Source organism: Geotrypetes seraphini, chromosome 5, assembly GCF_902459505.1.
Source record: "Geotrypetes seraphini chromosome 5, aGeoSer1.1, whole genome shotgun sequence".
NCBI lineage: Eukaryota > Metazoa > Chordata > Amphibia > Gymnophiona > Dermophiidae > Geotrypetes > Geotrypetes seraphini.
In genome coordinates, this window is record NC_047088.1 from 49,028,298 (window position 1) to 49,055,562 (window position 27,265).

Here is a 27,265-nt window from a genome sequence, read left to right on the forward strand (position 1 = left end):
CAGTGCAAACATAAAAACATAAAAATTGTCATACTGGGACAGACCTAAAGGTCCATCAAGTCCAGCATCCTGTTTCTAACAGTGGCCAACAGGTCCCAAGTACCTAGCTAGATTCCAAGTAGTAAAACAGGTTTTATGCTGCTTATCCTAGGAATAAGCAGTAGATTTCCCCAAGCCATCTCAGTAATGGCATATGGACTTCTCTTTTTAGGAACAAAAGCAGTGGTGTGAGGTCAGGATCTTCAGGGGATTCACTCCACCCTCTAAAGGCCCAGAGGGCACTGCTCTGAAACTGATTGGTTGAGCAGACAACAGGCAGATGCTGCTCAGCCAATCAAATTCAGATCAGTACTGTCAGGGCCTTCAGGGGGTTTGGAGAATCATATATGAAACAAAGAAATGTATGCTAGACACAGATTCAGGCAAGCTCGGTTATACAAAAGCCATTTTGACTTTTTTGAGATTTGTGCAGATCTGTTGGCTCGCAGCAGCAGTGGTTAAAATTTTCATCTTTACCCCTGATGCAGCTTTCTAATAGTGAAACGGGGATTCCCTGTTGGGTTTTGAAGGGTACTGGCTACACGGAATCGGAGGAGATCAACAGCTAAGCAGTTACATGGCTGGAGCTTGAGTGCGAAGCTATGAACCTCTTTTGTTGTTTTGAAATAAGCAGTGCTGGTGCCTTGATGTGTTTGGATTGTCAGCACGTTTTTGTGAAGTATTTCAGTCTGCTAGGATTTGATCCTTTCTGAAACATGAAACATTGGACTATAATTGAAGTAAAGTTATTTTAGAGTAGTAGCACCAAATTGGAGGTTTTTTTTGAGGACCCATGAAGCTCTTTAACAGAGGTTCCTTTTTTTCTCCAATTTTTAAATTGGTTCTCCTCCATTTTGTTCAATAAGGGTTTTGTATAATTGAGCTTGCCTGAATCTGTGTCTAGCACATACAGTTCCCCCTCCATATTCGCAAATTCCATATCTACTGATTTGCTTATTCGCGGTTTTAAATAAAAAAATACATTTTCACTTTTCAGTCTATTTTAAACCCTGTGAGCCCCCCCCCTTAAGCCTTACCTGGTGATCTAACGGGTTTTCGGGGCAGGTTCGATCTTCCCATGCTCCTGCCCCATGCAGATGGGTCACAGGAAATGGCTCGAGAGACTACGGGAGCTCAAGGCTGCTATTTCCTGTGAGCGATCTGCATGGAGCAGGAGCGTAGGAAGATCGCTCCTGCCCCGAAAACCTGCTAGACCACCAAGTAAGACTTAAGGGGGAGGGGCTTTCAGGGCTTAAAATAGCCGTGGGAAGCAGGGGTTAGGGGCAGAACCGGCCCGAATATTTTTTGCATTTTTTTAAATATTCGCGGGCTGGCTCTGCCCTTAACCCCGCGAATACGAAGGGGGAAGTGTATTTCACTGGCTATATATCCACCAATCATGCATGTAGAAAAATAGTTGTACCTTCATGTCCTAACTTCTGAAATTAAGGGCTCCTTTTATGAAGGTGCGCTAGGACCTTAACGCATGGAATAGCGTGCGCTAAATTGCCGCACGCGCTAGCTGATACCGCCTGCTTTTGAGCAGGTGGTAGATTTCAGCTAGCGCACGCTAATCCGGTGCGTGCACTAAAAACGCTAGCGCACCTTTGTAAAAGGAGCCCTAAATCTAGTTTTTAATTATTCTCTGTTTCTATTACAAAATAATCAGCAAAAGAATAAAATATTTTTTAAATTAAAATAAATACCCTGCACTATATCAAGAGTTGCCATTTTTGTGGATCCCTACAATAAATTTACGTTTTTACTGATCCTTCTGGCTCTTCATTTGGAAAGACTATTGTCCAATCCCACTCCCTTCCACTGGGGATTTAAAATGTCCATGGAAGTAACTAGAGTCCACTGGGCAATCAGGGAATTTCTATGAGTAGTAGTAGAAGTGGGGGTTGGGGAACCCAGCCTTTTCAAAATATTTCCCTTCGTTAGCAGATCGGCCAATCTCTAGTCACACACTGATAAGAAGTAGGGCATTTTATTCAAGACGCAACAAGCAACTGCGTATTAATGCAGCAGTGTATGCTGTTTTTTTTTCTGATATCACATACTTTTTAATGCTATTTCAATTTGCATGCCATTAGTGTCTTCTATTGACAGTAAAGATTTTTTTTTTAGTGTATGCATTAGAATGCTGTGGGCAAACTTAACACAGTACAGGTTTATAATCCTTTATCCAAAATGCTCAGGACCAGAGACATTTTGGATTTTAGAATTTTTTGGTTTTTGGAATGATGTGTCCACCTGTGGCTGTAGCGATTCATATTCATTGCCTGCTGCAGCCCTGATACCTACTGCCTTGCTGACATCACTTCCTCTTTCCTTCCTGACTGGATGTGAAAGAGAGAAGCACGCAGGACCACAGAAGACAAGGAATATGAATCGTTGTGGCCACTAGCAACACCTCAGAGGTGTGAGATAAGATTAAAAAAATGAAACTACTATCAGTATAGAGAGAAGTCTTTAAAGTGACTTTTGGGCCAGGTTTCAACTAAAAGTAAGCTGTTTTGTACAAATTAGTAATGCAACAATGTTACTGAAAATTTCATTTTTTTTAAGCTTTTCATTTTTCAGAATTTCAGATGAAGGATCATGTACCTGTATTCTAATGCACTATTTACTACAATAAGGGCTGAGTGCATACCACAGGAGTTAAGTTTTCTTAATGACTGCAAGTCTCTTCCTTCATAACCCTGTATCAACATTTATGTGGAGACCCCCATGCAGATCTGAAGGAGGAGGAGGACAGTGTTAATATTTGGACATTAATAGGTGAGTGAACATCTAATCAGTGCCTCACTAAATTTGATAAAAGGGGCAACATTTAAGAGGTTGAATACTCCTGTAATGCAGAGGAAGAATTTGGTATTTGCATGCATCCAACAGACTCCATAATAAAAATACTTGGCAATCTTCTGAACCAGAAACTGAATGAGCAACATTAGTTGTGGATTAACAACAAGGAGATGAAGGGGGAAGGATAGTATCTCTTACCTATGGATATAGTCCAGACTGCAGCAATCTTCATAAGAGCCTTGGTGTGGGAATTGAAGCGACTGTGCTCTATGGGATTGCGTATTGCTACGTAGCGATCGAGGGAGATTGCACAGAGATGCATGATTGATGCAGTAGAAAAAAGCACATCCAGGGAGATCCATATAGGGCATAATTTGTCAGGTAAAGGCCAGGCATAATCTGAAACACACACACAAAAAAAGAGGCATTAAAAGAGAACGGTACAATTCAGGAAGTCAGGCATGACAAGGACAATTTGTAACTATCAATCATTTACTGAACTAAATGTTTCTAGGCTTGCAGCTCAGAAAGCATAAAGCAGTCTTTCAAATACAAATATAGATCTATGGCGTATTTAGTTTTCATTTAATCATAGAACTAGGACTTTGATACGGACAGATGTCAGAGATGGAAGAAGAAATAAACAACTTTCATTGCTAATGCACATCTTCTGGTAATTAGTTAATTTAATCAGTCGGTTTGGGGTCCTTTTACTAAGGCACAAGCGCACCCTAAACGCTAACGTGTCCATTATATTCTATGGATGCGTTAGCATTTAGTGCGCGCTATAATGGCTAGCACACCTTAGTAAAAGAGGGGGTTTGTGCAGAGGGGAGATTACTCCTTCACAAGTCCATGTCTCTATTACTTAATATTATGGCATTATCAAATTGTTGTTGACTTATCTTTATTTAAGATGTAAAGGGCAAATATTTTACCCCCACCCCCTTTTAGAAAACCGCAATAGCATTTTTTAGTGCAGGCCGGCACGCTGAATGCTCTATGCTGCTCCTGATACTCATAGAGTTCCTATGAGCATCAGGAGCAGCACAGACCATTCAGCGCGCCGTCCTGCACTACATACCGCTATTGCAGTTTGTAAAAGGGGGGGGGGTTATTTATTTATTTAAAAAATTTTCTGCTCTTCCTAATGAAAGAAAATAATGCTCAAAGGACATTATATAATATTATCCTAAATTTGAATATTCTTATAACAGATTAGGGATGTGCATTTGATAGTATGCCTTAAAAAATTCTATAAAGTGTGCCCAAATTTAGGCTGTACCAGCAAATGGGCTGTACCAGTGGGCAGAGCATGGTCATGTCATGAATGTTCTACCTAGCAATGAGCCTGGCCTGCCCTGCCAGGGCTTCCCTCTGCCACAACATTGGTAACATCATCAGTGATGCAGCAGAGGGAAGGCCAGGAGCAGCTTGTTCTGAGCACTGCCTCTTCACGCCGGCCACTGCCATCCGCTGCCGCTGCTTTAGGAGACCATGAAGTGTCAGGACTCACTGAATTGGTGAATCTGATTTTTTTAGAAAGTGAATCGATTCACCGATGTGAATTGATTTGAATTGGAGAGTCAGGTAGCACTGTAATTAGATATAGATTTTCTATAAGGAGGAAAAATTCTCAAAAAACATTCAGCTTGTTCCTATATATTTATTTTTTATCCACTTAACCTAGTGAATCTCAGAACATTAAACTTACACCCAAGAGTGTAGGGGTGTTACATATATGATATTTCATAAATATCTTACGGCTCTTCTTTAATCATTAATTTAATTTCATATATTTGACTTGTTTAATTTCAATATTCACATTCAAACTGAACAAAAATATAAAAGTTTAAGATGCTATTCAGGTTTTGCTGGCTACTCAGACTCAAGTTTCTCTGTCTCTACTGAGCCGGAGTTAACAGATGAATCTTGCTTCTTGATTTCACAGCTTGACATTTTAAAATTAATATTACAATCAATCTTTAAAGAATTGAATTCTCAGGATGATGTGTTCACAATGAAGCCCTTCATCAATATGTTCCTTTAAACTAAAGACCTTGAAAATATTGCTGTAGAGGTGTTACATTCTTCTCTCTATCTCTGAATTTAAGAATGTAATCTGGCAATGAGCATTTATCTGGCGCGTTCGTAGCAGCTTTATCAGACACTACTGATTAATTATTTGACTTTTGGTAAGAATCATCCAGTATAACTCCCATTTTATTACAACCCTTTGTGAGGCTCGATACATTCCTGTAAATTAATTGTTACCTCTAGAAAATGCCATTTTTAATCCTTACTGGCTGAATTATGGAACAGGTTTTGTTATAGTGCAAATTAGTTGTAAATGTCACAGCGTTCCATAATGAACGGCAGTAGCTGATAATGGATTGCTCAGCTCGTACATGTTAGAATTTTTCAAACTCTTTAGTTATTATTGACAAAGTGCATACTATAGACCAGTTGAAGTTTGATGTATTGGAGGCACCTGTGATGCAATGGGGAGGAAATGTACAAGCCTGGCTATGAAAGAAAGAACAGACTTGGATTTTTCAATGGTAGGTCTCAATCTTGAGGTAGAGTGGTGGGCGTTCCTTCACTGATAGTTGTGACATCATTTATGGATTGATTAGGATAAACGGACAGGTTGGGGGCGAACAGTTGAATGAGGAAGCAAATTTCCCCCGCTTTTACGAAGGTGCGCTAACACGTCCATAGACTAACATGAACACGTAAAAGACGGCCTTTGTTGGAAGTACATTTTTATATGGTTTAAATAGTAAAAGAGTGTTCATTGTGTTCACAGACCACCTTGAAGTTAAAGATTTTCAAGTTTCAAGTTTATTCAAATTCGATATACCGCCTATATAAATTTTTTTTTTTTAAAAAATCTTTATTGATTTTTAATCAAAAACAGTGTCATACAAATGAAAGAACAAAAGATATTCCACATATTACACTATTATCTATACAGGTAACATAAATATCATTCAATAATTTCATTTTCCTGCATATAATAATATCATAATATATCCTAATATACAATACAAATAAAGAATAAAGTTACCCAAATATCACTGTCAATATTTATTCCCCTCCCTCCAACCCCCACTCCCCTGGATGTGTAAAGATAAATAAACCAAAGAAAAGAAGAGATATGATGAAAATACATTATTATGTTTTTACAAATTTAGTCAAATTTAGGTATGCCTATATAAATTTCTAAGCGGTGTATATAGTTAAAAAGTCTAAAAGCCAAAAAAGTATATAAAATTTCTTGGGATATCAAGTGGAGCGGGTTCTCTGAAGAAGCCGGTCTGGCGAAACATGTCAGAACCCGGAGGATTTGGAAAGCCTTTTCCAGATAAGTGTCACAGAACAAATGGCGTAAATAGACACGAATGATTAAGTATGGACTACTATTGCCACATAAGGTGATATTGAAGTGCTTTGATTGAAAGTAAAAGGCACAGCTTTTGGGGCTTGACCCCGCTTGTGGTCTTTTCACCAACAAAAGGTCCTGAGCACTTATAGACACTTTTAAAATGTGGTTAATTGAGTCAGTTGTTGAGTGTTTGTACATTTTTGGACTATAGGTAGTAACATTTCACCCACAAACCTATAACCTATTTATCCCAAGCATTGTGTTGAAGGTGTATATTTTTGGCTACATTTCCCTGCCCTGTTTCCAGCCCTGCTCATTATTCTTGAAGTCTTCTTATTCAAACTCCCTGTGTTTCCCCCCTTCCTCTGCCTGCCCCCACCTTAAACTTACATTGTGTTTGTCCAACAGCAACTCAGAAATGAGCCAAAAAACAATAAACTATTCCTGAACCCATTTAAAACAGAGATTCTGTAGGTTCCTAATATACAGTACAGTAAGTAGACAGGTACTTGACTTCATAAGTATGAATTCCCCCTAAAATTACTGTTAAGTTATCACTTAATTTGATCCCGCAGATTTAAGCAACCTTTAAAAATCTGATTCTTTGTTGTCTGTGGCAAAAATGAAATCTTCCTTCATATACTGAGAAGATGATTCTGATCACAGTGATAAAAGTCATAGCTAGAGTAGACTACTGTAAAACCCTGCTCATTGGTCAAATCAAATAGAGTTTGGACCAGCTCCAACTAATTCAGAATGCTACAGCACGTCTGATAAAAAAGTTCCTTATGGTATATCATTCCCTTCCTGCAAAAACTGCACGGCTACCAGTACTTTACAGCAGTGGTCCCCGACCCTGTCCTGGAGGACCACTAGCCAGTCGGGTTTCCGGGATAGCCCTAATGAATATGCATGGGGAAGATCTGAACTCCTATCATCCTATCATTACCCCAGGTACATGCCTCAGGTACATGCAAATCTCTTTCATGCATATTCGTTAGGGCTATCCTGAAAACCTGACTGGCTGGTGGTCCTCCAGGGCAGGGTTGGGGACCACTACTTTTAAAGCCAAACCCCAAAATGTGTGTGGGGTTGGGCAAGGGAGAACCACTCTGATTCCAACACAAGGGTAACGTTTATTATACATCCACTAAAAACACTTGACACAGAGCACCTGCCTCAGGGGTCAAAGTAAATTTCAGCAAAACTGTTCATAAATTGATACAATAAAGTATGCCAGGCATTGCCCATGTCATCTTGGATAGGCAGTAGCAAAAATAGCAGAAACAATAGCAACATCTTACCACAAAAACCTCTCGGTGTACTTGTATAGATTTGTGAATGGTTTCACTGAAATTCACTTTGACTCCTGAGGCAGGTGTTCTGCAACGAAATGCAGTTCTGCTTTGAGTTTTTATAGTGTTGTTGTTTTTTAGGGTTTGGCTTATTGTTGTTTACTTTTTGGGGGTTTTAAAGCCCTCAGACAAAAAAAGGTCAGAGTAGCTAAAGATTGTTAGCCCTCTATACACACTTAAGCAGTGGCATAGTGGTGGGAATGGGGGGCGGGGGGGGGGTGGAACATTCCAGGTGTCATTTTGGTGGGGGCACTGGTTAATCGTGGCAGTGGAATCCCCGATCAGCTGAAGTGGCAGGACTCCCAGAAGCTGTGGTTTTGGAGAACCCTGCCAGCTCAGCTGAGCAGGGATTTCTCTGCTGCCATCAGCTGATGGCAGGCTTTGGACTATTCTCCGGATCCCCAAGCAAAGATAGGTGCCAGAATTGTAGGCCAGGGTTTTCCAGACCTGCATTTCTGGCACCTATCTTTTGTTGAATTGCGCCTACGTAGGCACTTAAGGCGCAAGTCTCTAACCGGTGCAGTTGTGTGATTGCCACGCGACTGGTGGCTGCTTTTAAGGCAGCCGCCAACATGGGTGCTGGTTAGAGAATCCGGGGTTGGTTTTTTTAGAGCTCCACAGAAAATGGGCCTTTTAAAGGGATAAAGTTTAAGTATGGTTTCTGCTGGAACATAGGATTTCTAACTGGAACATAGCTATTATTTATCCATGGTATGTAAGCAATAACCAAGCAAAAGTGAAAAATAAAAATGGCTGATATTCCATCAATACATCTCTATAGCCATTTTAGAAGGTCAGCTACTTGAAAGAAAAGCAAACCAACTTCTTTTAGATCCCTTCCTGTTTTTCTTAAGATATTTTCAGTTTATTGTTCTGGTTTAGGCTGGTTACTTTGGTATCTTTAGAGATAATAAAAGCCACAGTATATTATGCTACTTAAATTCTAGTTGTGAGTATTTTCCAGTTGCACCAGTCCATGACAGAAGAAAAACAGTGACTCTGTACAATATGTTGTCACTCAGTTTTCATTATATCAGTTTGCAGCTATTAGTCTTCTCATAAGACACAGCAATTTTGCTATTGTACTGTAACTCAATTGAGCTCTGTACTGCAATGTTTATTGTATTTTACAGTTTGGACATTCTGCTGTAAATCTTCTGTGTGATGTGAAACTCCTCATCATGAACAATAACAGAGGTTGTGCACCCAATTGTCTGTGCGCTCTGCAGATAGGTAACCTTCAACCTTTCACCCTTTGCTACAGGCTACACTATATCATGGAATCTCTTTCTCTGTCACAAAATCCTTGAGTCCATGAAATGGAAAATAGAGCTTGCAATCAAATTTTGTTCCTGCAAATTCCATTATTTATGAAATGCACAAATTACTATGTATAGTACCATAATACAGTAGAATAATAACAATGTCAGTGCTCATCATGCATTCAATATGTCAGCATACTACAGGTGTTGTCTGTTTAGAAGTTGATACAAGTTTTCTGCTGGCACCTAGGCAGTAAAAAAATTAGTATATGCAGCAGAAATTGCTGGTGTGTGGTGTATTGGTTAGAGCTACAGCCTCAGCACCCTGAGGTTGTGGATTCAAATCCCACGCTGCTCCTTGTGACCCTGGGCAAGTTACTTAATCTCCCATTGCCCCAGGTATATTAGAGTGTGAGCCTACCAGGACAGATGGGGACAAATGCTTGAGTACCTGTATGCAGTGGCGTACCAAGAGGGGGTGGGGGGGGGCAGTCTGCCCTAGGTGCATGGCCCAAGGGGGTGCACAGCTGGCCACTCACCAGGGAATAGGGTGCTGCCGGGGAAAGGCTGCCACTGCTGTCATCAAGAACAAGCCGGCGCCGAGTTCTCCCCCCCTGCTTCTCTTCCCTGCGAGCCTACCAACTGTAGCCGTCCGACGTCAATTCTGATGTTGGAGAGGACATTCTGGGCCAGCCAATCGCTGCCTGGCTGGCCTAGAATGTCCTCTCCAACGTTAGAATTGAAGTCGGGCAGCGAGAGTTGGTCGGCCTGCGGGGAACAGAAGCAGGGCGAACTCGGCACCGGCCTGTTTCCGATGGCCAGTGGCAACCTTTCCCTGGCGGCGGTAGCAGCAGCATGTTTCCCAATGGTGGTGGCATGGGGGAGGGTAGGGAGAAAGAAAGAAAGGGGGAAGACAGGGAGCCAGAAAGAAAAAAAGGGGGGGGGGGGGGGACAGGGATCCAGAAAGAAAGAAAGGGGGCAGGGTGAAACAAAGAAAGAAAGAAAAAAATGGGGCATGGGGGGAGAGAGAGAAAGACAGACATAAAGGAAAGGGGCATGGAGAGAGAAAGAAAGAAGGGGGCAGGGTGAAAGAAAGAAAGAAAGAAATGGGGCACGGAGAGAGAGAGAGAAAGACAAACAGAATGAAAGGGGGCATGGGAGAGAGAAAGAAAGAAGGGGGTAGGGTGAAAGAAAGAAAGAAATGAGGCATGGAGAGAGAGAGAAAGACAGACAGAGAAAAAAAGGGGGTATGGAGAGAGAAAGAAGGGGGCAGGGTGAAATAAAGAAATGGGGCACGGAGAGAGAGAGAGAAAAACAAACATAGAGAAAGAAAGGGGACATGGGGAGAGAGAAAGAAAGAAGGGGCAGGGTGAAAGAAAGAAAGAAATGGGGCAGAGAGAGAGAGAAAGACAGATATACAGAAATAAAGGGGGCATGGAGAGAGAAAGAAAGAAGGGACAGGATGAAACAAAGAAAAAGTTGGGGGAGGGAATGAGGTCTGGAGGAGAGGAAGCATACAGGAGGCTGAAAGAAGGGAAGAAATATTGGATGCACAGTCAGAAGAATAAAGTGCAATCAGAGACTGATGAAATTACCAAACAAAGGTAGGAAAAATGATGTTATTTTCAATTTAGTGATCACAATGTGTCCGTTTTGAGAATTTATATATGCTGTCTATATTTTGCACTATGGCCCCCTTTTACTAAACCGGAATAGCAGTTTTTAGCACAGGAGCCTATGAGCGTCGAGAGTAGCGTGGGACATTCAGCGCAGCTCCATGCACTAAAAAAACACTATCGCAGTTTTGTAAAATGGGAGGGGGTATATTTGTCTATTTTTGTATAGTTGTTACTGAGGTGACATTGCATAAAGTCATCTGCCTTGACATCTTTGAAAACCCGCAGAATATAAATGATAATTAACATTTTCTCTGTGTACAGTGTGCTTTGTGTTTTTAAAATTTTATTGTTGGTAGATCATTTTGACTTGGCCACAAAGGTAAGGGGGAGGGATGGAGGGGAGCTGCTGAAAGACATCTAGTAATCCTTGCAGGCTTGACTGTGCAGGGAATTATTTTTGTAATATCATGTTTTGTTATGTGACTGGCATTATTTAGACTTTCATTTCTATGAATAAATAGAATGAAAATGATATAAAATTACTTGCTTGTTTTTATGTGTGTGCGCTGAAAGAAAGTGGAGAGAGAGTGGGCTGAGGACACTGAAGGGAAATGGGGAAGAGAGAGTGGGGAGAAGACGCTGATTTATAAATTGACAATTGTACAGAATATTGTTTCTTTTTATACTTTAATATAATAAGTTCAATATAAAATAATTCAAGGCTTGTGTGGATGGAATCAGGTGGTTTGTGGGGATAAGGCCCGAGCTTACGGGGATTAGTCCAATAAAATGGTATTTTCTTATTTCTCATTTGTTTTATTTTTATTTGTTAATTTGTAATGTGGTGATTGTTATATATCAGCTTTTTCAAATTTACATCTACTGTCTTTATATTTTGCACAGTATTAGAGGACATGAATTACTGTTTTTGTGGTGTTGTAGTGTTGCATTGTATGCAGAGTCTGGTTTCTTGGCGGTTCAGTTTAACTTTTGTCTACATATTTCTATTTTTAGTTTGTGATTATTCCATATTGGGCGAGGGTGTATCTGTCTCTGTGTGTGAAAGGGACATGACTTTCTGATAGCATCGACTGTACAGGATCAATTGACTGTACAGGATCTGGCTTGTTTAGTTTTAAAATGTATGTGTTGGTGTTCTAGTGCTCACTGCAGTGTTTAAGATGCTGCCTTTTCCTAGGTACACTCTTGTGCGATATGTGGATTGTTACTAAAAATCATATTTTTCATATAGATGGAGGGGGGGGGTTAAAAAATGATGGGCCCCGGGTATCACATATGCTAGGTATGCCACTGCCTGTATGTAAACCACTTAGATTATAAGTGGTATATAAATACAATAAGTAATAATATCTTGAAAATATATCTGTCTCTGACTACACAAACATAGAACCTGTTACTGAAAAGGTTTAAACTGGGCAGGTGAGGCTCCTGCCCTGTTAAACCCCAATGAGATGGCCATTTGTCAATATTCAGCAGGATTTAAGTGGGTAGTGTTGCTGGATATTGCCTTTGACTGGTTAGTTTTGGGGCGGTCCAGAGGCAAAGCCAAGGTGAAGCTGGTGGTTAACCAAACATCGGTGACATTCAGTCCACTACTAGGTTAAACAGGTAAAGTTAGGACTCAGATAGTTGACTGAGTAGCAGGCTAACAATCAGCTTTTGTTTCTTACCAATCCCTTTCCCCAAGTCCCCAAGACTTTTCCCCACTCCTGTAACTACTACTACTACTACTACTACTACTACTTATCAATTTTATAGTGCTGCTAGACATACATAGTGCTGTACATTAAACATGTAAGAGACAATCCTTGCTTGATAGAGCTTACAACCTAATCAAAGCAGACAAATGGAACAAATAGGAGTTAGGGAATTTCTCACAGAGGGAATGATAAAACAGACATTGGTAAGAGTTAGAAGTTACAAGCAGCCTCAAAAAAGTAGACATTTAGCCTAGATTTGAACACTGCCAGAGACAGAGCAAGATGCACTAACCAGAGAGCCAAGAGAAGGTATTGACTTATTGAGAGACTATAGTGTCTGCAGTGGTCCTGCAGGAGCGGGCCACAGAAAAAATTGGTATATTCAAGGTGTAGTTTTGCATTTGATTTTTCTACCAGTGAACTAAACAGGACCCCTTCCTAAAAGCCATAATAAATGTTCATTTTGTTGACCTTAGCCTATTGCATGGTATTCTTTTGTTTGAGCCCTAACCCACTCTCACTCACAGTATCACCCCCCACCCTCACCCCCACCCCAATGATAGCAGAGAGGACTGAGGAATGCATTACTGGCTGTTTTATTAGCTGCATTATATGAAATTACATGAGTCACAGAAGCTAGCCAAGGTCTGGTTATTGTCTGCTTTTCTTTTCTTTATTTTGTTCTTTATTTGTAATTCTGCATAATGTGATTTTTATTGTACCGAAGAAAGATGGATAATTTAATTTTTATAAATGAATACATATATAACCAAATAACGAAATTCAGTAAATAAATGAATGTGACTAAAAGTGATGTACTTCACTTATGATTAAAGAAACTGAACACTCAAGATTCATCTGGACTCAGATCTCTTCACTGAGCAATAAACCACTCTTTAACCTCTGGAAAATACTTACTGACAAAACTTTCCATTGTCCAAATGACCCTTATTTATACACATCATAAATCCTCTTGATTACTGCAGCTCTCTTTACTCCAGCATAACACTTTCTAACATCACACATCTGCAACCCATAAAAAACACGGCTGTAAAAGTTTAGTGTGAAGAGGTCTGACCACTCCTCCTCTAAAGGAGCAGCACTGGTTGCCTGTTACATCTAGGATCAAACTGAAGCTTCTTATGCTAGTTCAACAGCCTCTACCTCTGGACCTTCCCTTGAGTTGCAGGCTAGAGTCTGAAAATTAATGCATGGGGTGGTGTAAGGATGATGGTTTCCCTAAGGTACAGGTTACCTTTTGCCAGCTCTGCTTGCAGGGCAGTCTCCTCTATTCCTCTCTAGCTATAAGAATTAGACTACACTTTTCCCTCTGTATTCGCGGTTTCCATAGCTGCGGATTCACTTTTTCGCGATTTTTTGGCTGCTGACTCCGCCCCCTAATTTTTATCACTGAACCCGGCATTTCACATTGGAAATCGCTGCTCCCAGTGGTTCATGGAGGAAATCACTGCTCCCGGTGGTTCCTGAAAGAAATCGTTGCTCCCGGCGATGTACGGAGCAATCGCAGGTCGGGTTATTCATGGTTTATTATCTTTTTCAGGTCTATTTTACCGAAAAACCGCAAATAACATGCAAAAGGTTATTCGCGGTTTTTCAGTATTCACGTCTATGTTCTGCCCGCATTCCCCACGAATACAGAGGAAGAAGTGTAGTTTACATACTATGGTTCCTCTCCTATAGAACTCACTACCTCAGGATTTGAGGGCAGAAGGCTCATAAATAGGGTTAAGATCTGGTTACTCTTTCCAGCAGTGGATGAGTTTTGGCATCCCTGCTTGCTGTCTACTGTCTCCCATTTCTTGTTGCTTTCCTGTTTGTTTTGTGTGTGTGTTGTCTGTGTTTGTGTCTTGTACAATGGTCTGTAATTTCTGATCCCTCCTTTTCCTGTACAATCTTTTATAGGTACTTTGTTGTCTATGTGTTGTCCTCCTTAAACAGACTTATCAATTAATTGCATTGTAAACTGCTCTGATGTGCATGAGATATGGCAGCATACCAAACAAATAAATGTGGTCCATATGCGACTGAAGGGCTGAAGTTCCAATGATCAGCTTCGTGTACATGATTTTGGATTACAAATTCCAGCCGTACTCACGATCCGAAGTTGGCTTGAATCTGGTTTTATCTTCATCATAGCAATCTATCGTATGTTCAGAAATTCAGGCCTTGTCCTGAAAACTATATAGTATGCCAAACATGAGGTGCTGATTAGGTATCTATGGCCTGACTCTATAAACAGCGTCTAGCAGTGCCTATCTCCTAGTTGCCAGTTGGCGTGGTTGTCCATCAACCACTAGGCGTCATCGTTAGGCGTCATAATATTAGGTGCCAGTATATTAGACCAGGGCATCGATAATCCAGACATTGGACATTGGCACTGAGGTCTCTAATGCATCACAACAGGTGCAAAAATTCTGCTAGAAACCTTTTTTTGAAGTTCAGCATTCCTTTAAGACTGCTATATAACACCTTTCTACTTTTCTCACCTTCAGGGTATGAAATCTTGAAGAGTTATATGGACAATTTCAAAGCAGAGGATACAATACCCAAGACAATTTTTTTTTAAGATATATAAAAGTGCTGTCAAAGAAATCCAGCAGGGACCCTATTTCTCAAGGGAGCCAGAGCTCTCTCATTCATTGAAGTAGCTTTCTGTTTAAAACAGCAAGGAAATCCAGGCACAGGGCGATCACACAGATATCTACATTAGAGCAGCTTTGCTTCATAAGGATCCTACGGGAGTCAGTCTCATCAGATGACTTGAAAGCGTATTACACTTATAGTCATATAGTTCCTTTTACAAAGCTTTATAAAAATGTTCCAAAATGAGACATCATTTTGAAAAGGAAAGACCATTATGCATTTTCTCTTGTAAAAAAAAGAATAGAGAGGCTTTATGCAACAATAATTTGCAACCCCGACAATATATATTACCTATTCTTTCTTATTGCAACTTTAAAGTTTTATGACTGCAGTGAAAACTTTTAAAAATAGAAGGCAATTACATACAGCCTTAACAGTACTGAACTGTATTATTCTTGAAGAAACATTAGGAGTTCAATGATTCTCATTCTGTTTCTTTTTAATCTTTAAAAAAAAAAAAAAAAAAAAAGAATTTGACAGCAGATAAAGACTGTTAAGCCCACTGAGTCTGCCTGATTTTGTTTTTTTCCTACTCTATTATCAAACAGCCTATTCTTGCATTCCAGCTAGTAAGGTTCAAATGTGTTCATCTTGAATTCTATTGCCAGTTTTACTCCAGTTCCTCTGCCTTCTTTGTATTTTTATTATTTATTGGGTCTGGTAGCGAAGCTCTAGGGTATTGCTTACTGGGAACCAGACTGAGATTTGGTACCAAGGGACTTGTTCACCCTTTTTTATTCACAATCCCGGTTCATAAGAAAATAAAAATGGCCATACTGGGACACACTGAAGGTCTCTCAAGCCCAGTATCCTGCTTCCAACATTGGCCAATGCAGGTCCCAAGTATCTGGCAAGATTACGAGGAGTAAAACAGATTTTATGCTGCTTATGTTAGGAATAAGCAGTGGATTTCCTTATAGACTTTTCTTTAAGGAAATTATCCAAACTTGTTTTAAACCTTGCTAAGCTAACCATTTTCACTACATTCTCCGGCAATGAATTCCAGATTTTAATTACACATTGTGTGAATAAATATTTTCTCCTGTCTGCTTTAAATCTGCCACTTACCCCCTCTTCTACAAAACTGCGTTAGAAGTTTTTAGTGTGGTGAGCCGTGCTGAATGGCCCGCACTGCTCCTGACACTCATAGAGTTCCTATGAGCTTCGGGAGCAGTGCGGGCCATTCAACACGGCTCTCTGCACTAAAAACTGCTAGTGCAGTATAATAGAAGAGGGGGTTAGTAGCTTCATTGCATGACACCTAGTCCTAGTATTTTCGGAAAGAGTAAACAAGTGATTCATGAACTCAGCCATCCCTGTAATAGTCCTCAAGCCAGAGCTTGGCTCCAGGGCTCCTTTTAGTCCAAATCCCAACAACCGCATGCTCTAAATCAGGTCACTATGTGGCACCGTTGCTCAATTACTGGCACTCCCTCCCTTCTATGATATGTGAACACTCCTTACCAGCTGTAGACCCACTCATTCAGTAAGTTTTAGGCCTGTTCCACTCAAGGGAAGATTCTCAAAACTTTGCGGTAAAATCTGATGGGCCACTGTTGCGGCCTTAAATATAAAAATTTGCATAAGACAAGTCATTCTCAAAAACCCGCACATGCAAATGAGGTTCGTGGAGAGTTGCTATATTCGCATGTGATGAGTCGCTGGTGATAGCGATTGGCATATGCACAGAATACATCCGCACATAAAAAATGACCCCCGAATTAAAGGATGGAGGAGGGATGCCCACTCCTTACTGCCCCCAGTGATTCTCACTCCTTGACTATCCCCCCGCCCCAGCAGGAGGGATGCCCACTCCCTCCTTATGCCAGTGATACCCTTCTCCAACACCCTTATACCTGTCAGTTCATGGCCGGCCAGGGGGATGCCTACTCCCTCCGACCGGCAGGTCCACCTCTTCAAAATGGCAGGTCGTCCCCTCCCTGGTGTATTTTCTTTTCAGATTCAATCTTCAGGTTTTCCTTTATGCTTGGCTAGCCATCTGATTCCCTAACTCACCTCAAAGGAATCTTCGTTCCTCTCATTAAAACCTGCTGTCCATGCCATCTTTCAGGCAGATGTTTTTGGACATTCACTATAATTCCCAGGATCTCCCCTGGAACCCTTTTTAAAAATCAGCGCAACATTAGCCACTCTCCAGTCTTCAGGTAGTACAGACGATTTTAGCGACAGGTTACGGATTGCTAACAGATCAGTAATTTCATGTCTGAGTTCTTTCAGTACCCGTGGACATGCAAATTTATCTTCCTCCCCCCCATTTTATGAAGCCATGTTATGGTTTTTTTATTGCAGGCCACGGTGGTAAAAGCAGTAAGAATTCCTATGAGCGTTGGAGCTTTTACCGCTGTGGCCGGCGATAAAACCCTTATTTATGAAATTACACCCCCTCTCAATAACTTAGAAATATATGTTCAAGAACAAGAAACAATATCTAATGGTGTCAATTTTGGAGACATCCTAGTAATAAGAATAAAAAATAAGCTATGCAGATTCAGGCTAAGGTGGGTTAAGCCCAGCAACCTGCCTCCAATGGTATCCAGCAGATTCCAAAGCACCTGTAACTCCAAAGTCTATCCAAATGTGTAAAATAGGAATTATTAACTATTACAAAGGGTGGCGGGGTAAGATAACCTCTAAAGCTTAGACCAGCTTAATGTAGAATGTCCTTAGTGCAACTTTTATAACTCAAAATTTATTTTAAAGAAAACATAACCTAGTAATATGTAGTCTGCCCAAGAGATAACATATGCATAACTTGATCTTGAATTCTCTTTCGGTAGCTGGACTCACCCTGTGCATTAGCTCAGAAGGAGAATTTCTTTCCTCTGATTCAAAAATTTTGATGATCTTATCATAATGTTGTTTTTTGCATGACTCTCTCTACAGTATGTGATACATTGGATATCCCGGACCCCTGAAGAAGAAGTGTTTTTCCGAAACATGGACCGTGTTGGGTCTGTACTCCATGTTTTTGAGAGCCATTTTCAAGGATTACAATCTTGTAGAGTTTTTTAAAATAAAGATTCCCGTACCTTGTATATTCCACTCTGCAGTCTTTTCCTTGTCTTTGGTGTTCGCCTTTCATTGCAGACCCGTTGGATTTTTCTTTGTTTGGGTTTTTTTTTTTCTTGAATTCTCTTAGCCATTTTCACAGCACAGTATAGAAGTTTTCTTAATTTGTACCTACCGGTACTAGAGTTGCTGTTGAAGCCTACTCCAGCCCAACCAGACCTATCTAGCCATAATGCCCCTAACCCCCTCTTCTATTAAACTGCGCTAGCAGTTTTTAGCGCCGAGAGCTGCGCTGAATGGCCTGTGCTGCTCCCCGCACTAGAAACTGCTAGCGCAGTTTCGTAGAAGAGGCCCTAAGTTTCTGCCACAATCTTATTTTGGATTTCAAGAAGATCTTCTGGACTTTTTTTTGATTGTGTGTAAAGTATAACACAGAAGGATGGAAAGAATATTTTAATTTAGGAAATCAGGCAGGCAGCAATAATTGAATGTACAACTTGTTGTGCATGAACATTTCCCACTTATGGATTTCAGCAGATGTAAATCTGGCACCCAGAGCTGGTCGTGGGAATCGGCACTAAGCGTTATTCTTTAATTAGAAAAAGTACAGGGGACAGTGACAAAAATGATAAAAGGGATAGGATGACTTCCCTATAAGGAAATGTTAAAGCAGCTAGGGATCTTCAATTTGGAGATATGATAGAGATCTATAAAATACTGAATGGAGTGGAAAGGGTACTTGTGAATTGCTTGTTTACTCTTTCCAAAAATACTAGGACTAAGGGGAATGCAATGAATCTATTAAGATTTAAAACAAACCAGACAAATATTTCTTATATATAAATTCTTTATTCATTTTCAGACTTACAATAAGTGTGACAAATGTTCAACCAAATGTTTTGTTTTCCTCAGACAAATATTTCTTCACAAAACATGTAATTAAACCTTGGAATGCATTGCTGGAGAATGTGGTGAAATCAGTTAGCTTAGCAGGATTTTAAAAATGTTTGGCTAATTTCCTAAAAGAGAAGTCCATAGGCCATTATTGAGATGGCTTGAGGAAATTCACTGCTTATTCCTAGGATAAGCAGCATAACATCTGTTTTAATATTTGGGATCTAGCTAGGTACTTGGGACCTGGGTTGGCCACTGTTAGAAACAGGATACTAGGCTTGATGGACCTTCAGTCTGTCCCAGTATGGCAATTCTTTTGTTCTTATGTTTAAAGGGTACACACCCTTTACAGAAAAGTATTTAGCACTAATCTTTTCAGATGCCCATTTCTGAGTGGCATTTATAGAATCCCCCCCCCCCTTATGTGCTGTGTAATACTGGTTGAGAAATGTTTGCCCTTGATAATTATTGGTTTCATTTTGTTTGCTATGTTATGAAAAAATAACAAATGTTAAGAAAAAGAATAAAAATGAAAGAAAAACCTCAACACCATAAAGTATCTTAAAACAATCTTTTTAAAAAAAATTCTTTATTGATTTTATTAAACATATCAAAAGTGCAACAGAAATACATTCAAGAACAACAACAGCACTTACATACTTGAAAATTGCTTAAATCCCATTATCTATCTTCCTGGATGCATGGAACTAAAATCAAATCTGGAAGTAATATTAATCATTAAGATATTTAACAAATGATTCCAATGGACTCCAAATTTCCTTAAATTTCCTAAACTGCCCCGATTGGTCTGCTAACAATTTTTCATAGCAATGATACAAACAAAGTGTTTCCCGCAAAAAAAAGTAAAATTCAGCCTAACCCAATTCTTCCAATTTCTGTTGATCTTCTATAAAAGCTATAAAAATAACTAGCAATGCAATCAGCAACATAAATGTCACAAAAATTACCTGAACTTGAAATGTCACCTCAAAAATGGTTGGAAATATATAAGTTTTGCACTTCAGGCAATTTAACAAGTAGTCACTTCAAACAGTGTAATTTGTTTTCCCCTCACTTTGAACTACTACTATTAAAGTTAGAGAAAACAAAAACTCCCAGCTGCAAAAAAAAAAAGGCTTCTTAGAGAAATTCTTTGGCAGCCTTTAGACGTGAATATTACTCTTACTAAAAACTGGCATGCTGCCACATTCACACAGCTCTCACTATTTGCTCTTGGGCAATTCTGATGCTTTATACTTTTTTACAGTTAGGGAAAATAAAAATAGTTGGATCCAATAAACCATCTACTTAAATTTATAACACCTTCAAAATAATGTTCTATCTCTTTTCAAGCACTTTTCTCCCAAACCTGCTTTGAAACAGCTAGTGTTATTTTCCACACACTTAAAAACACTAAACTTAGGCATTTACACACATTCGTCTTCATATCAACTCCTTTCCAATCATAGATAAAACTTTAAACAAATTCATGGTGGCAAGAATGTGACTGCAGCTTTATTAATATTTTACATACCAACATAACATATCAATACATCAATCACATCAATTAACATATCATAAACATTTTTTTACCCTTCCCCAGCTAGACAGTGTCATTCTAGCTGTTATGAGTCCTCTACTCCCCACAGGATCTCCCTGCCATGATAAGTATAGCAGCCGCCTGTCCCTCCCCCTCCGATCACCAGTAGGAGGGTGCCCAACCCTCCTGCTGGAAGGGCTGCCAACCCGACACCCACAATAGCCGCCAGGAGGGTGCCCAACTCCTCATGCTGGAACCCCGCCCACCCAACACTCCCGATCGCTGGCAGGAGGGTGCTCAACCCCTCCTGCCAGAAGGCCAGCCACCCGACACCCTCAATCGCCGGCAGGAGGGTGCCCAAGGGACTTGTTTACCCTTTTTTATTCACAATCCCGGTTCATAAGAAAACCCCTCCAGACCCCCATGCTAACACCCCCCGATGACCCCCCCTAACCTCCCCCCAACTAACCTCTGATTGTTGGCCGGCTGGCCGGGTCTTGCTGCTGTCCGACCCGCCTCATCAAAATGAGGCGGGCCCGCCCCTTCCCGGCCCATCCCTGCTAAGCCTAAGGCCTGATTTGCCCAGGCTCTAGAAGCATGGACCAATCAGGCCTTAGGCTTATCGGATCCACCCATTTCCACCCATCCCCACTAAGCCTAAGGCCTTAGGCTTAGTGGGGATGGGCCTGGAAGGGGCAGGCCCACCTCATTTCGATGAGGTGGGTCTGCCAGCCAGACAGCAGCAAGACCCGGCCGGCCAACAATTAGAGGTTAGTTGGGGGGGAGGATTGGGGGGGTCATCAAGGGGTGTTAGCATGGGGGGCATTAGTGTGGGGGGTCTGGAGGGGAAGCGTTCTCCGGCAGGAGAGGTTGGGCACCCTCCTGCCAGCTATCTGGGGTGTTGGGTGGGCAGCATTCTGGCAGGAGGGATTGGGTACCCTCCTGCCAGCGATTGGGGGGGACAACAGGTGGCTGCGACCGCTATACCTATCGTGGCAGGGAGATCCCTTGCCGTGATAAGTGTAGTGGCCGTGTTTACTCTAACCTGATTCTGTAACTTGTGTCTGTAACATGGACAACGGTTACAGAATCGGAGTTAGTGTAGGCCTGATTCTGTATAGGATGCCCCTCCCAGGCATCCTATACAGAATCCGGGCCTAAGGGATTAGGCGCTAACCATGCATTAATCGCTGAGATTTCTGGCAGTATAAAAACTTTTAAAATAAAATAGATAAATGGTGATGTATCTGTGCTGATTAGCGCAAGGCATACCTACTTTTTACCTCAAACATGCTCCCCCTCATTTTTAGCACATGGGTAGTGTAGATTCCAATACTACCGTGGGCACCTGATCTTATATTATGTTACTCTAAAAACTTGTAATCATTTTAATAGGCTTCTGTAAACAAGTGTGCATTTAACATTTTTCAAAGTGAAGAAAATTATCAACATTTTGTAGATTGAATGCAAGAGAGTTTCACAGATTTGAACCAACCACAAAAAAATATGTTCTTTTGGATATGAGTTAGTCTGAGATAGTTCTGTTTGTTTTTATATGGATTGTGCCTGTTCCTGTTCTGTTGTATTTTATTAGAGGATCCTACACTTTGTGGAAGGACTATTCTCTATCTAGCCATATGGCTACACTTTATTCTCACTATAGGTTTTGCCAAATCTTTTTCTACCATCTGACCAGTGAGGGGGAGGAGGCCTCTCTTTCTTTCCAAATGGCTGCTAGGATCATTTGGCCTGCCAATAGTAGGAAATTAGAAAGATCCTTTTAAGAACAATTGGTTACAATTGGAAAGGATAGGGATTATCTAAAACGGTCTGTTGGTACAGAAAAATCTGTAATCTAAATAAGATATCTGATAATAAGAATGTCTGGAAATGAATATAATGCTGAATTGTACTTACAAATACATATATAACTATGTTTATTGTTTACTGTGAGCTTCTATATTGCTGCTAATGACTGGGGAGTCAATTCAGAGCATGAAGTTGGATGAAGATGTTGAAGAGCATGGGTGACATGGCTGATCCATGTGGTGTCTGTTTCTTTCCAGTTGCTTGTATTCCCCTGCCATTCTATCCAAGCCACGTCATTTCCTTTAAAGCCCAGGGCCATTTCATTACATTAGGGACTTCTATTCCGCCTATACCTTGCAGTTCAAGGCGGATTACAAAAGAGCTAACTGGACATTTCCAGTGAAGTTACAACAGTTTGGGGTTGTTGTTTTTTTTTTTGTTACAAGGGATGAGAGGTACCTGGATTAATTCCGGAAGAACTTGAAAATTGGATATTAAATTGACTGTACGTTACTGTGTGGTATAACAAATAGATTACAGTTAGAGTACAAATAAGATTACGTTACATTTCAGGGATCTGAATACTTGGTTGGTGTTTTGGGGAGGAAGAGATTATTTAAGTGGAGGTTTTGGGGGAGAATTTATCTAGGAGGAGGGGGAAGGGTTGGGTTAAGATATCTGGATAAATTTTTTGAAAAGTAGGGTTTTGATTTCTTTTCGAAAAATTTTGAAGTCGTCCGTTGCCATCAACAGGTTGGAGATGGAGTGGTTAAGTTTTGCTGCTTGCGTTGCCAGAAAGGTATCAAACATCTTTTTGCGCTGAGTGCCCTTGAGTGGAGGGAAGGCAAAAGGGTTCTGAGTTCTTCTTTGTCTTGAGGTGAGGATCTGGTTTAGGTGGTTGTTTAGATAGGGGGGGGGGGCAGAGCCGATTAATGCTTTGAATAATAGACAGTAGAATTTGAATTGAATTCGTGCTTGCATAGGTAGCCAGTGAGAGTCTAGGAAGGCAGTTGTAATATGATCATATTTTTCTCAGGCATGCATCTCGATTTTAGTAGGGTGTGTTGGACAAGGTTGAAGGGTGCCAAGAGGCCCAGGAATCCCAGTAGCACACCCTTTAGCATGATGTTTGAAAACCGAGTCCTGTATTGTACTGCTACTAGCATGGTTTCTGTGCTCAGTTGTCTTCTGAACCCTGATTGGGCCTGGTCAAGTTTGACCTGTTTTTTTAGGAAGTCTGATATTTGCTAGCAGTCTAATTTGTCTATTAGAGATCCACAGTTGGTTGGCTAATCGGTCTGTAGTTTGAAAGGTCATCTTGGTCGTTCTCTTTATTTTTCAGAATGGGTTTGGTGACCGAGAGTTTCCATTTAAGTGGGACTTGTCCTGACTGTGGTGATTTGTTGATGATGTCTGTGAGGTAGGAGAGTCCCGGGCCTTCGAGTTCCCTTATTGGGTGTATAGGGCATGTGTAGAGTGATGGCAGGCCTGGCTTTATTCTTCTTAGTAGTTTCTTCACCTGGCTCTCAGTGATTTGTTCAAATTCTTTCATTTTGTCTTCTGTTTCCATTGTATGTCTAACCATTGGTATGCTATTTAGGCCATTGTCTTTATATAGCTTCCTTATTTTCTCTGTGAAAAAGTTGTTGAAATCTTCACTGATTAGGGAGCATTTAGTGGTTATATCTTTCTGTTTCTTTCCCAATAAATCATATACTACCTGGTATAAGGTTTTAGTGGAGTTTTCAGCTTTAAGGATCTTTTTTGAGGGGAATTATTTTGTAAAATTCTTAGGAAAGTAAGGAAGATGATATTTCTGTTGTATTTCACTGTGATATCTAGTCTCTTGATGATGTAAACCACATCAATCTGGAAGGTAATGCGGTCTAGAAATGTATTTTAATGTAATGTAATGTGATTGATTCTAGTCCAGCTTTTCTTAGATTCCTCATCTTTGTCTGATTTCCTCCATTTTCTTTTGAGCTTTCTTTTCTCTCTTTTCAGTCTCATGCATTTCTTCCAAGGGGGTGAACCCTTCCTTTCTTTTGTTTGGTTTCCGTAGTTTTAACGGTGCTACTTCTTCTAGGCTACGATCCAGTGCCTCGTCCCAGAGTCTCATATGTTCTGTGAGGTTTGTGGTCTTGGTTATTTTGGTTTCCATGAAGTGTGTTTCCAGTCTGTTTTTGAATTTGCTGCTGTCTATGATTCGTCACACCATTTTTGGTCTTGTTCCATTTTTGTTTAATTGTTTTATGGTTTTTGGTTGATTTATTCTGAAGCCAAGTGGTGGTATGTCCATGGCATTTTGTTAGAGGTGGGGGTGCAGTCTCCTATAGCCTTCTCTCTGCTGATCAGTACATCTAAGGTGTGTCATTTAGTGTTGGTTTGTTCTTTCACTTTTTGGTGTAGTCCTAGTCCTTCCAGTTGTTGGACTACTTGTTGGGCTTTTTGATATGTTGGGTCTTCTACATGTAGGTTAAAGTGTCCACATACCCAGAATGAGGAGAATATTAGGTTAGTTTCTGCGATGAGGTTCACAATGTTTAGCCACTCTTCTGTGTCAAGGTTGAGTATGGCATACAACACCATTATACCCATTGGGTTTGAGTTTCCTACTTGAATTAGACATTCTGCCCCGGTTGGTTGGGTGATTTTCATTTGTTTGAAGCCCAGGTTAGATTTGGGTATAACTGCTACCCCTCCCCCCACCTCTCTTGTACTGTTTCTATTTTGTATCTTGTAACGGTCAACTTTTATTATATAAGCTGTAGAACTGAATCCGTATATGATCCCAAACTGGTATATGCATGAAATATCCAATAGATAATACCATTCAAAAGTGTATCCTGTTCTTTGTGGTTCCGACTTTAAGGATGTTAAGAACAAGGATTATTGCACAACAACATTGTGTGATCAATAATAAAGTTGAAGCTCCTCTAGTATGACATTGTTTGCAGTATACCTATTTGTTTACTGAATTATGATGTATGGCAATTAATCAGGTGTATGTCTTTAAGAAGATGAGATATTTATCCATGGATGTTTTTGCATCCATGAGAACAATGCTGGATTTATTATTTGCAAACTGTAGAACCAGGGGGTTTAAATCATGCTATAGAATGGGATGAATTATTTTCTTTTTTTTCAATATTGCTGTCTTTGGTTTAGTGATTGGTTGCAAGATTGGGATTCTGATTGGCTGATGAACATTTTGGTATATTTGTTAACCAGGTGTCATCTTGCTATCAGTTTAGAGATTTGGAGCTCTGTCTCCTGATGCAGCTACAATGAAACAAGCCAGTGACTGTATATTGAGACCTGGATGCACTTTTGGATAGTATTATCCGTTGGCTTTTCATGCTGATATAAGTTTGGGATCATTGATGGATTGAGTTCTACAGCTTATATAATAAAAGTTGACCGCTGGGACTAAAGGAATTAGAAGTTACATGTATATCGACTGTAAGCTTTGGGGCTCATAATAAAAAAACTAAAATGTCCCAAAAAATGCTTAAGTCGGCATTTAAACATTCTAATTACTAGGATGTCCAAATGTCAATAATCAAAACCGTTTATCTGGACATCTAGGGAGACGTTTCACCTGCAGTGCATTCAGAGTTCCAGGGGGCGTATTAGGAGATGTGTTATGGGTGTGTTTTTGGCATGTTTAACTTGGATATCTAGTGTTGATAATCAAATCTTTCTCAAAACATTCTGGTTGAAACTTAGAAATTCAGAGCTAGATCTGTTCTAGAAGCTTCTAAGTGCCACAAAGGTACCCAAACTGACCAGATGACCACTGGATATATTAAGGCATGACCCCCCCCACACTCCCCCATTGAACACCAGAAAAGAGGACATGTTTGGCTTACACCAAATACAGCATTCCAGGAAAAGAACCCCATACCAACTTTGAAGCATGGAGGTGGAAGTGTCATGGTTTGGGGATGCTTTGCTGCAGCAGGACCTGGCCAGCTCACCATCATAGAATCCACCATGAATTCTACCATGTATCAGAGGGTGCTTGAGGAAAATGTGAGAACATCTGTAAGAAAATTAAAGCTGAAGCGGAACTGGACCCTGCAACACAACAATGACCCAAAACATACCAGTAAATTCACCAAAGACTGGCTGAAAACTAAGAAATGGAGAGTTCTGGAGTGGCCAAGTCAAAGGCCTGATCTTAGTCCCATTGAAATGCTGTGGGGTGATTTGAAATGGGCTGCACATGCAAGAAACTCCTCAAACATCTCACAGCTGAAAAAATTCTGCATTGAGGAGTGGGCCAAACTTTCCTCAGACCAATGTCAGTGACTGGTAGATGGCCATAAGAAGCGTCTCACTGCAGTTATTTCAGCCAAAGGGGGTAACACTAGCTATTAGGGTGTAGAATGTCCTAATTTATTGCTCAGTTAGAATACACATTTTTGTGGATATCTTTTGTTTCATGAGTAAATCAAGGAAAATTTTTGTTGTTTACCTGCAATTACATTACTTTCTTTTACAGAGATAAATTTTTTTTAAAAATTTGACATCGATATCTGAACATTTCTTAAGAAAGAAACGACCAGTGCTATCATCAAGTTTGCAGATGACACAAAACTATGCCGAGCAATCAGGTCACAAAAAGATAGCGAAGAACTCCAGAGAGATTTGAAGCAACTTGAGAGATGGGCAGAAAATTGGCAGATGAGTTTTAATGTAGAAAAATGCAAAGTGATGCACCTGGGCAGTAAAAACAAGGAGCATGGGTACAAACTGTTAGGTATAACATTGGGGAAGAGCGATCAAGAAAAAGACCTGGGAGTACTGATAGATAGAACCCTGAAGCCATCGGCTCAATGTGCAGCGGCGGCAAAGAAAGCTAACAGGATGTTAGGCATGATAAAGAAAGGAATCACGAGTAGATCAAGGGAGGTCATAATGCCGCTTTATAGAGCAATGGTCAGACCACACCTGGAATACTGTGTCCAACACTGGTCTCCATACCTGAAGAAGGATATAACACTACTGGAGAGGGTGCAGAGGAGAGCGACGAAGCTAGTAAAAGGTATGGAGAACTTGAGCTACAAAGATCGCCTCAGAAAACTGGGACTATTCACCCTTGAGAAGAGAAGACTGAGAGGGGATCTGATA

At 40.5% G+C, this 27,265-nt stretch overlaps 1 protein-coding gene across 2 annotated transcripts in view; it reads right to left on the bottom strand.

Moving 5' to 3' along the window:
* The window catches only part of HTR2C (5-hydroxytryptamine receptor 2C), a 298,238-nt gene that overhangs the window by 22,829 nt on the left and 248,144 nt on the right, over window positions 1-27,265 (bottom strand). For both annotated transcript variants that reach the window (XM_033946497.1, XM_033946496.1), the window contains one exon: window positions 3,046-3,246. In XM_033946497.1, coding sequence (XP_033802388.1) covers window positions 3,046-3,246 — 201 coding nt within the window. The remainder of the gene's footprint in view (window positions 1-3,045; window positions 3,247-27,265) is intronic.